This window comes from Anolis sagrei, chromosome 6 (assembly GCF_037176765.1).
Source record: "Anolis sagrei isolate rAnoSag1 chromosome 6, rAnoSag1.mat, whole genome shotgun sequence".
Lineage (NCBI taxonomy): Eukaryota > Metazoa > Chordata > Lepidosauria > Squamata > Dactyloidae > Anolis > Anolis sagrei.
Window position 1 is genome coordinate 11191798 of NC_090026.1, and position 10800 is coordinate 11202597.

At 46.2% G+C, this 10800-nt stretch overlaps 2 protein-coding genes across 2 annotated transcripts; one reads left to right on the forward strand and one right to left on the reverse strand.

The window, feature by feature from the left end:
• Positions 1-855: 855 nt before the first annotated feature.
• On the reverse strand, positions 856-8231 carry LOC132777670 (zinc finger BED domain-containing protein 6-like). Its single transcript, XM_060780080.2, has 2 exons — positions 7899-8231; positions 856-5388 (listed from the first exon to the last, which is right to left on the reverse strand). The coding sequence occupies exon 2, from the start codon at positions 5374-5376 to the stop codon at positions 2695-2697; it is 2682 nt and encodes an 893-aa protein (XP_060636063.2). The 5' UTR covers positions 5377-5388; positions 7899-8231; the 3' UTR covers positions 856-2694.
• A 553-nt stretch (positions 8232-8784) lies between these two features.
• On the forward strand, positions 8785-9411 carry LOC132779307 (histone H2B 1/2/3/4/6-like). Its single transcript, XM_060782995.2, has one exon. The coding sequence runs from the start codon at positions 8818-8820 to the stop codon at positions 9196-9198; it is 381 nt and encodes a 126-aa protein (XP_060638978.1). The 5' UTR covers positions 8785-8817; the 3' UTR covers positions 9199-9411.
• The last annotated feature ends 1389 nt before the right edge of the window (positions 9412-10800 follow it).

Genomic DNA, 10800 nt, shown 5'->3' on the forward strand with positions numbered 1-10800 from the left:
TGGTATAGTTCTTCCTGGATCCATAGGATAAAGACATAGGCAACACACAAGTGTTTGTTCTTAGGGATGTTTAATTGTCACTTATTGTATATACATTACTTTGAGGTCATATTGCCTTAATGGCTCAGAGCAGCAGCCAGAATATATGCACAATATAGGAAAAGTTCTATCAGGCTAAAGGTCCTGGAAATGAGAAATACTAGTTAACGTCAGACACATATTTCTTTATGTTAGCACCATTTGTAGAGATAGTATTATTATTATTATTATTATTATTAATAATAATAATAATAATAACGGCAAGAATGTTTCTGTTATGAATAATAGGCATTGTGTGTATACTTTGGGCTTCATTTGCACATTGGGCTCCTTGGCCTCAGGCAGCAAAATGTCTTTGGTCAGCCTTTCAACATACAAAACAGTTGACAAGAGCTAAACTAGGCAAGTTAGGTTTATATATCTGTGGAATAATGTCCAAGGTGAGAGAAAGAACACTTGTCTGTTTGAGGCAAGTGAGAATGTTGCAATTTGCCAACTTGATTAGCATTTAATGGCCTTGCAGCTTCCAAGCCTGGCTGCTTCCTGCCTAGGTTGTGATAGCTGGCCTTGATTGTTTCTTGTCAGGAATTCCCCTGTCATTTGAGCGTTCCTCTTTGTTTACTGTACTGATTTTAAGAGGGGTTTTTTTTTATAATACTGGTAGCCAGATTTTGCTTATTTGGGCATTCCACAGATATATGAACCCCACTTGCCTAGACCTCACAACCTCTGGGGATGCCTGCTATAGATGTGGGTGAAACGTCAGGAGAGAATGCTTCTGCAACAGCCCGGAAAATTCACAGTAACCCTGTGAGAGTTGCAGGGATTTTGGATATTTTGCATTGGATGACCTTGCAGTTTCAAAGTCTGGCTGCTTCCTGCCGAGGAGTGTTAGCTGACCCTGATTGTTTCATGTCAGGAGTTTCTTTCTTCTGAGTGGTGTTCTTTATTTACTGTTCTGAGTTTCAAGGTTTTTTAAAATACCGGTAGCCAGATTTTGTTCAGGCCATACAGCCCGGAAAACTCACAGCAACCCTATGTTGTAAAAAATGGTAATAAATGTTTGCTGTAAAAATGGTAAAAACTGGTAAGAATTTTGCCAACCCATCAATAACAAATCTGGAAAGTGCTTTTCCACTTCTGGGTTCCAATAATCTGCTTGTGAAAATGGAGAGACAAATTCAAACCTAACGCAGGAAAAATCACAACAATCCCCCTCTCTTTCTCACCCCGAAGCAAATACAAACAAGTCTGCCATCCTCTAATCCGGGAGTGCTGAACTCATTTTCATCGAGGGCCATACTAACCTTATGGTTTCCTTCAAAGGGTGACGGAATCCATGGATACAGGGGGACAACTATATTTTGTTTACACAGTGGTCTTTTTTTTTTACGCGTTTGCTTTTTTGTTTGCATACTGCAAGTCACTTCTGGTGTGAGAGAATCAGCTGTCTACGAAGATGTTGCCCAAGGGACGCATGGATGTGTTATAAGGCTTGCAAAACGACAGCTCTCGTGATATCATAGCATTGAGCCATAGGAGTAAAAGTGGTGTCAAAATGCATTCATTCAACAATGCACTTTCCTACTCTGTTGCTGAATACACATGCCCAGTGTGGAATACATCTCACCACGTTAAAACAATGGATGTAGCTCATAATGAGACATGCCACATTATCACAGGATGTCTACACCCCACACCACTGGAGAAATTACATTGTTTAGCTGGTATTGCACCACCTGATATCCACCAGGAAATAGCAGCCAGTAATGAAAAGACCAAGGCACTGACATCTCCGGTACATCCTCTGTTCGGATATCAGCCAGCATGCCAATGCCTTAAATCAAGAAACAGCTTCCTAAGATCTAGAGAAATACTCGCAGGAACACCTCAGCAAGCGAGAGTCCAAAAGTGGCAGGCTAAAACCCACCACCTAAATCAGTGGCTGAGACCAGATGAGAAACTCCCTCCTGGGCACACAGATGTAGATCTAACCTTAAGAAATAGGGCTACAAAGTAGAGCCCAAGACATGCAAGTGTGGAGAAGAGCAAACCACAGACCACCTACTACAATGCAACCTGAGCCCCGCCACATACACAATGGAGGGCCTTCTCACAGCAACACCAGAGGCACTCCAAGTGGCCAGCTTCTGGTCAAAGGACATTTAGCACAATGCCACGTTTTTAAACTTTGTTTGTGTTTTTAAATGCATTTTAACTGTACTCTCAACTTGCTTCTGACATGATAAATAAATAAAAATAAATAGTTTTTGCCCAGTTTGGATCCTCAGATATTACTGAATGACAACTAGCATCCTTTTGATTGTATAGCATGTGGATCATGAGAATTACAGCCGAACTGCACTGAGGTTCTGAGGTTGGAAAAAGGTTAAAGGCCATTTTAAAATCAGGCATCATATCCACAAACCTTGTGTCTAAATCCAAACCCTGACTAAACAGAACAAACTGCAGCCTTCCAGGTGTTATTACTGCATCACAACTCCCATCAGCTCTAATTGTGATGCTTAATGATGAGGAATACAAGAGTTGTAGTCCAGCATGTGGAGAGCCACATAAAATGACATGGCAGGCTGGATTCAGCCTGTGAGACTTGGGGTTGACACATGTGCTCTAACTTTCAAGGTGTTCAGTTTCTCAGTCCTCTTCTGGTTCCTCATCTGCTCTCAGCAGGTCGTCTTCTTCTTCCGTATCCAAATCCTCTCTGGGGTCCATTGCGCTCTGGGAGGAAGAAAGGTCTCCAAGAGAGAGTCTCCAGTCCTGAGGGATGAGGTGCCGATTCTTCCGAATGAAGGCAAACATCTTCAGGTTGGCTGGAGAGAGGGACTTGGGATGGTCTCCTGCTGCCAAGGAAGTGGCGACGAAGGAGAGGTTGTCGGAGGACGCTGAAGTCGGTGGGCAGCCGAAATAAAACACGGCGACCTTGAAGAGAGTTGGCCAAACCCCCATCTTTCCTTGCCAATACAACATGGGGTCGGCATTTTCTCCCACGTGGTCCACGTTGTCGTGGAGGTATTCCTCCAGTTCCCGGAGGGCTATGGCGGCTCCCCCTTCAGCAGCCAGACCCGTGGCTGGGTCGCTTTTGGTAATGGTCCTCCAACGTTTCATGGTGAACTGCCATGCGGCCGAACCAGGTGGGTTGGAAGAACTACTGGAAGGTTGTGAAGAGGAATCGTTGATGGACGAAAACTCAACGTCTGGTCCCTGGGGCACGTAGGCTCTGGTTGCCAGGTCAAGGATGTGCTCCTTCAGCATGGCTGCCTCACTCATATCTGTGCTGCCCAGCTTCATGGTGGTGATGTCTCGGAAGCGGGGATCCAAGAAAGCTGCCACCCGAAATATCATGCTGTTCTTCACCCCTCTCAGTTGGATGTCAGCCTCCAAACAATCTAGGGCCTGGGTGGTGAGATGCGCAGCCATGTTGTTGTTCTCCTGGTAGTACCTGGTCCTCAATGACCGGAGTTGTTCCTCCAAGAACCAAAGGAGAGGAAGTGCTTGGCAGAGAGTGGCATCGGGGCGAGTCACCAGCATGGTGGCATCTTCAAAGGGTTTGAGGATCTCCATCAAGCACTTCACCAGCTTCCAGTCTGCGGGAGTCAAGCACAGATGGGAGCCATTGTTGTCGTCATCTTCGTCATCCTCATTCAACATGGCGGTGATGGCTTGCCGTTGCCAGTAGAGGTGCTCCAGCATCTGTAAGGTGGAGATGGACCTTGCCCGGGTTTCTTGCCTCATGGGCTGGTGCAGGCCCAAGTTGGCTTGCACTTCCAGAAGGTGACGGCGGACGGTGGCAGAGTGACTATAGTAACTGCAGATCCTCCTGCATGTATTCAGGAGCCGTCCAACCTGAGCATCGGTGGCCAAGAAGGCTTTGACCCCTAGCCTCAGGCAGCGGGCCAAGCAAGGGACATGTTTGAGCCGCAGATCCTGCAAAGCCTTTGCTGCATTGTTCTCACTGTCCGAGACCACTCCCCCGGTCTTCAGATCATACAGCCAGTCCTGCAGTACTTCCTGCAACTTATGGCAAATATCATCTGGAGAGCAAGGCACCTCAAAGGCGCAGACAGAGAGGGTAGCATGCTTCCGGGAGAGGATGCCAGCAAATTCGGCCACCCAGTGCCCCGTTACAGACATGTAAGTGGCTGCCTGCTCACTGTCCCAGATGTCGATGGTGACATGCACCGTGCGGCCCACGCTTCCAGCCACGACTTGGCGTACGGCTCTGGACACCACCTTAGACAACTCAGGAACAGCTTTGGTGGCAAAGAAGGTCCGGCTCGGGATCTTCCAACGAGGCTGGGCGGTGGCCATCAGCCGCCTAAATCCTTCGTTGTCTACATAGGAGAGAGGATGCATATCCACCGCTAGCATCCAAGCGGTATCTGAAGCCAACTGGAGGGCCATAGGGTGTGTGGGAGGATAGAAGGGCTGGCTCTGCTCCTGGCGGACCAATTGGAAGGTTGGAGGGGCTGGTTCGGAGGCAAGCATGGAAGAAGTATGCGGCCTCTCCTTCAGGGGCATCAGAGGTGAGGGGGGAACCACAGCAACCCCGGGCAAATGGAGACCATGGTGCACCTTCAAGTGCTTGTGGAGGGCCGTCGTGCCTGGGCGAGTGCCACCGTCCTTGCCCCGTCTCACTCGCCTCTGACACATGCTGCAGACGGCCACACATGACTCTCGAGGGTCAAGCGTGAAGTAATCCCAGACTGCTGAGGTGGTCTTCTTGGGCACCGGGGGCGGGATGGGCTCCACCATCACATCACGTCCCCGCTTTGGATGGGAAGAAGAAAATGAGGTGTGAGCCATGGGAGTGAAGTAATGCAGCATCTCCATGCCTGTTGGGTAAACAGCTGTGCCCAAAATGGTTGGGGAGGTATAAGAGGAATGTGGAGGAGAAGTAGCTGGAGGTGGGAGACTATTTGGTGGTGACATCGAGCCTATCTCAGCAACATCCTCCTCCTCATCTTCCTTCTTCAAGTAGGAGAGCACTTGACATACATCTGGACGACAGGGCTGTTTCACCACAAGATGGGTAGACGTCGTTGGAGTCGGTGAGTAGGCTCCTAGCTCCATGGTGTCCTCCTCCTCCTCTTCTCTCTCCTTCAGGTAAGAAAAGAAGTCATGGACTGTTGACTGACATCCTTCCTCTTTTCCGTGTAATGAAGTCATGCTGGTGGCAACTACAGTCACGCCTTGATGGGAAACAACTACATCTTCTACAGGGCTTGGGAAACGGGGTGCTCGCATGGGCAAGGCCGTGGATCTCCTATGGGAAGTGGCAAGCTGGCCTCTTTTCCCCCGACCACGTTTCGGCATCATGACAAAGAAGTCCTGCAAAGGAGACAGGAGCAGAAAACAAGAGGCCTCATTTGAGTTTAATTTCTTGGAATATGCATGAAGCTGGGTGGCCATCTGTTGGGAGTGCTTTGATTGTATGTTCCTGCATGGCATGGCATGGGATTGGATGACCCTTAGGGTCTCTTCCAACCCTAGGATTCTATGAAACCCTCAGCATTTGTGGGTTTAACATTCCCAGATTTCATTAATCACAAATTGGGTTACTGTGTTCTTTCAAGGATTCTCTAAGTCAGTAGTTTTCAACCTGTGGGTTCCCAGGTGTTTTTGGCCCAAAACTCCCAGAAATCCCAACCAGTTTACCAGCCATTAGGATTTCTGGGAGTTGAAGGCCAAAACATCTGAGGACCCATAGGTTGAGAACCACTGGTATAGGTCCTCCTGAGCAACTTATGGTCACCTTCTGTTGGAGGACCTAGATATATCTAGAGGAAACACCTCTCTAGGGATCTCCATGTCCTCCAGTGCAATTCTATGATCACCTGGAGAAGCTTGACCATAGAACAACCTTGGAAGATATTGATGTTCTCAGATAGGTATTCTCTCAAGGATAAAACACATTTCATTAGTGTTCTTTCCCCCTTTTGGGATTTCCACACCTAACCCCTGGAGCCCCCAGTGGCGCAGTGGGTTAAACCCCTGTGCCGGCAGGACTGAAGACCGACAGGTCGCAGGGTCAAATCCGGGGAGAGGCGGATGAGCTCCCTCTATCAGCTCCAGCTCCTCATGCGGGGACATGAGAGAAGCCTCCCACAAGGATGATAAAAACATCAATTCATCCGGGCATCCCCTGGGCAACATCCTTGCAGACGGCCAATTCTCTCACACCAGAAGCGAACTGCAGTTTCTCAAGTCGCTCCTGACACAACCAAAAAACAAACAAACCCCTCACCCCTACTATAATGCTATTGTTATAATCTCTTCATGGGCTGTCAGATATTGTTGGCTGGACCATCAATGATTTAGATTCCATCCAAGAATCTCAGAATAATGGAGGCTAATGTAGCACATTGTTGTTGTTGTAATATCAAGATTTTTCTCTCTTAAAGGTGACTGTAAGAAGCTAACAATACTAAATTAATACCCATTCCAACTCTTGTCACTTTTCGTAATCACGCCACTATGATCTAATTTGTAACAATTTAAAGTTACAATTTGTTTGGAACCGATGACATTAATAATGCGTAATCTGTGAACATGGAGCTACACAGAGAATGGCAGGCTAGAATTCTACACTTTTATTTATTTATCTGAATCGCTATAAATCATGTTAAACTGGCTCCTGTGATTTTGCTTGCCTGTCATTTTACTCTCTAGAGAAACCATGAGAGTGAAATCTTTTAATATACAATCAAGTCAAACTGGCATTTTAATATTTAAGGTGGCACAGTGGGTTAAACTGCTGAGCTGCTGAACTTACTGATTGAAAGGTTAGCAGTTCGAATCTGGGGAGCGGTGTGAGCTCCCACTGTTAGCCCAAGCTTCTGCCAACCTAACAGTTCGAAAATATACAAATGTGAGTACATCAATAGGTATCGTTTCTGTGGAAAGGTAATGGCACTACATGCAGTCATGCCGGTCACATGACTTTGGAGGCGTCTGTGGACAACACCGGCTCTTCACTTTAGAAATGGAGATTAGCATCACCTTCTAGAGTTGGACATGACTAGACTTAATGTCAAGGGGAAACCTTTACCTCTACTATACTGATCAAATCTCATTGAGCATAACAGTAGGACTTAATCATAGAATCAAAGAGTTGGAAGAGACCTCATGGGCCATCCAGTCCAACCCCATTCTGCCAAGAAGCAGGAATATTGCATTCAAATCACCCCTGACAGATGGCCATCCAGCCTCTGTTTAAAAGCTTCCAAAGAAGGAGCCTCCGCCACACTCCGGGGCAGAGAGTTCCACTGCTGAACGGCTCTCACAGTCAGGAGGTTCTTCCTCATGTTCAGATGGAATCTCCTTTCTTGTAGTTTGAAGCCATTGTTCCTTGTCCTAATCTCCTAATCTTAAATCACAGAATGGATTTGGGAGACTACTTTTAAAATCTTTCACCCCTGTGTTTCTGTGCCTTCAAATTGCCCGTTGACTCTGAAATGCAGCCTTAAGTTATTAAGCATTGGCAAACTCCCATCCAAGTAACAACCATGACTGGCCCTGCTTAGCTTCCGAAATCAGACAGGATCCAGTGCCTTTCAGGACTCTTTGCCTTCCACAAAACCAGCTTTCGGATGTAGAACATCCTAAAAAGGGTAAGAAATTCATCTTCTTTCTCCTCCCCAAGTAGAAATGATTAATTTTGAAACTTCGAACCCTTAAGCAGCTGAGGGGGGAAAGGAAGGGACCTGAGGCTGTTAGGAATGGTGGGAGTTGGAGTCCAAAACACCTAGAGGACCCAAGTTTGCCCATGGCTGGTGTAGATGCACCCTTGGAAAACCAAAGCAATTGTTTACGTTTTATAAAAAGGGAGAGGCACTCACCTATCCAAGATGGAAGTCCAACAACAGCAGGAATAGAAAATAATAATAAATCCCCTCCACCTTTCCCACCTTAATGATATTCTAACTGAGGTTGCTGAAAATCAATGCAAAGCACAGCAGCCCCTGAAATGTTATAATATTATAATATGATATAATATTATAATATGATATTACAAAGTAGTCGGAGAATAAACACAATGATATGTGTCTTGGTATCTCCTTGCCTTGGTATATCTTTGCATCACAAAAAAGGGGAGGGGGAGAGAGAGAGACAAACCCGGAAGACAACCTCAAAGTCCCCGGATGTTACAAAGAATGGCAAGAAAAGTCCATTCAGAAACCCAGGCAGTTTGGGTATAGTATGATTAGTAAATAATCCTAAATCGCTTTAAGCAGTGGTTCCTAAACTCTGGTCTTCCCCTTGTTTTGGAGTTTAGGTCCTAAAATCCTTGAGCTTCAACCAAATGGATTGAGGCTGCTGGGATTTGAAGTCTAGAGCATTTATTTTCCTATATAATTATAGAAACTAATTAATTATCTCCCTCCTTAAACGATTATTAATATGGTCTTTGTGTCAAGAACTGAAAAAAATTGCAAAGGGAGTGTTAACTGTTTTAAGGAGGGCTACATTTTATTTGCCTTGGCAATGCAAGGGTTAATTTGAAGAGCGAAACACAATCAGCCAATAGGAGCAAGGATTCGTGCTTGAGCGAAGGACCAATCGCATTCCAAAGTTTGAATCCTAGTGATTTGCATAGCGCGAGCTGAGAGCGGTGACGCAATGGCGCCGCCGGCCAATCAAAACGTGGGCGTTCGAAGCCTTCATTTCCATAAGCGGGCTATAAATACGGGCGCGCCTCAGCAGCAGTCGCAGTGTTTTCTGTGAGTCAGAAAGAGAAGGTTGTTGAGTAGAGCCAAGATGCCTGAACCAGCGAAATCCGCGCCTGCTCCCAAGAAGGGATCAAAGAAGGCGATCACCAAGACGCAGAAGAAGGGAGACAAGAAGCGCAAGAAGAGCAGGAAGGAGAGCTACTCCATCTACGTCTACAAGGTGCTGAAGCAGGTCCACCCAGACACCGGCATTTCCTCCAAGGCCATGAGCATCATGAACTCCTTCGTGAATGACATCTTTGAGCGCATTGCTGCTGAGGCCTCCCGCCTGGCGCACTACAACAAGCGGTCCACCATCACTTCTCGCGAGATCCAGACCGCCGTCCGCCTCTTGCTTCCTGGAGAGCTGGCCAAGCACGCTGTCTCTGAGGGCACCAAGGCCGTCACCAAGTACACCAGCTCCAAGTAGAACTACCAACTGTCTTGGTTTGAGTTGGCTTCTACCATTTGGAAACTAAATAGACCCAAAGGCTCTTTTAAGAGCCACCCACTTTGTCAACAAAAGAGCTGATTCCGACCTAAAATATCAATACTGAGCTTCATAGAAAAGCCTGGTAACTTAGTTGTAGTAGGCCTTTATTCCCAAATAGCTCACATGTATTTAGACTCCTGTTGTCATGAAAGGAAGGTAAACTGTTGGGAGTCCCTCCCCAACAATAATGTAGTTGGTCGCTTTGGTACCAACTGCTCTGGGCCAGAGTGAAGAGGGGGGCAAAGACAGTTCCATCTTGTCTCCTGTGCTTTACTAAACTATATAAATAAAAAAGTAATGTTCGTTTGTGGGATTAACAGAACTCAAAAACCACTGGGGGAACTGACCAAATTTGGACACTATACCCTTAACAGACCAACAAGTGACTATCAGTAAAAAAAAAACCCAAAAAAGTTAAATGACATACAGAAAATGGAAAGAAGAGGGAGGGAGAGAGAGAGAAAGAGAGAGAGAAAGAGAGAGAGAGAAAGAGAGAGAGAGAGAGAAAGAGAGAGAGAGAAAGAGAGAGAGAGAGAGAAAGAGAGAGAGAGAAAGAGAGAGAGAGAAAGAGAGAGAGAGAAAGAAAGAAGCATGGAAGCAAAGAGCGAAGGAAGGAAGGAAAGAGGTAGAGAGGGAAGGAAGGAGAGAAAGTAGTAGGAAAAGAAAAAGGGGAAGGAAGGAATGAGGTAGAAAAGGAAGGAAAGAAAGAAAAGGGGAAGGAAAGAAGGAGGGAAAGGAGAGAAAGGGAGGGAAGGCAAGAAGGAAAGAGTGAAGGAAGGAGAGAAGGGGGGGGGGGGAGTTGGCCACAGCAGTTAGTAATCTATATAAAGAGGTTATGTTCGTTTGTAGGATTAACAGAACTCAAAAACTACTGAATGAATTGATGCCAAATTTGGACACAAGACACCTAACAACCCAATGTATGTCCTTCACTCAAAAAAAATTGATTTTGTCATTTAGGAGTTGTAGTTGCCGGGATTTATAGTTCACCTACAATCAAAGAGCATTCTGAACCCCACCAACAATGGAATTGAACCCAATGTGGCACACAGGACTCCTATGACATACAGAAAACACTAGAACGGTTTGGTGGGCATTGACCTTGAGTTTGGGAGTTGTTGTTCACCTACATCCAGAGAGCACTGTGGATTCAAACAATGATGGATCTGGACCAAACTTGGCACTGATACTCAAAATGCCCAAATATGAACACTGATGGAGTTTGGGGGAAATAGACCTTGACATTTGGGAGTTGTAGTTACTGGGATTTATAGTTCACCTACAATCAAAGAGCATTCTGAACCCCACCAACGACAGAATTGGGCAAACTTCCTACACAGAACCCTCATACTTAAGGCCATCCAGTCCAACTCCCTTCACCAGGGCAAGAAAATGTAATCAAAGCCCTCCTGACAAAGAGCTATCCAGCCATAGATATAGATATGCTGGCAGTCGGAGGTTTGAATCCGGGGAGAGCTTGGATGAGCTCCCTCTGTCAGCTCCAGCTCCCCATGTGTGGACATGAGAGAAACCTTCACA

Excerpts from the sequence above, each read along its gene's own strand:
- LOC132777670 (XM_060780080.2), bottom strand. The coding sequence starts at position 5,376 with ATGATGCCGAAACGTGGTCGGGGGAAAAGAGGCCAGCTTGCCACTTCC.
- LOC132779307 (XM_060782995.2), top strand. The coding sequence starts at position 8,818 with ATGCCTGAACCAGCGAAATCCGCGCCTGCTCCCAAGAAGGGATCAAAG.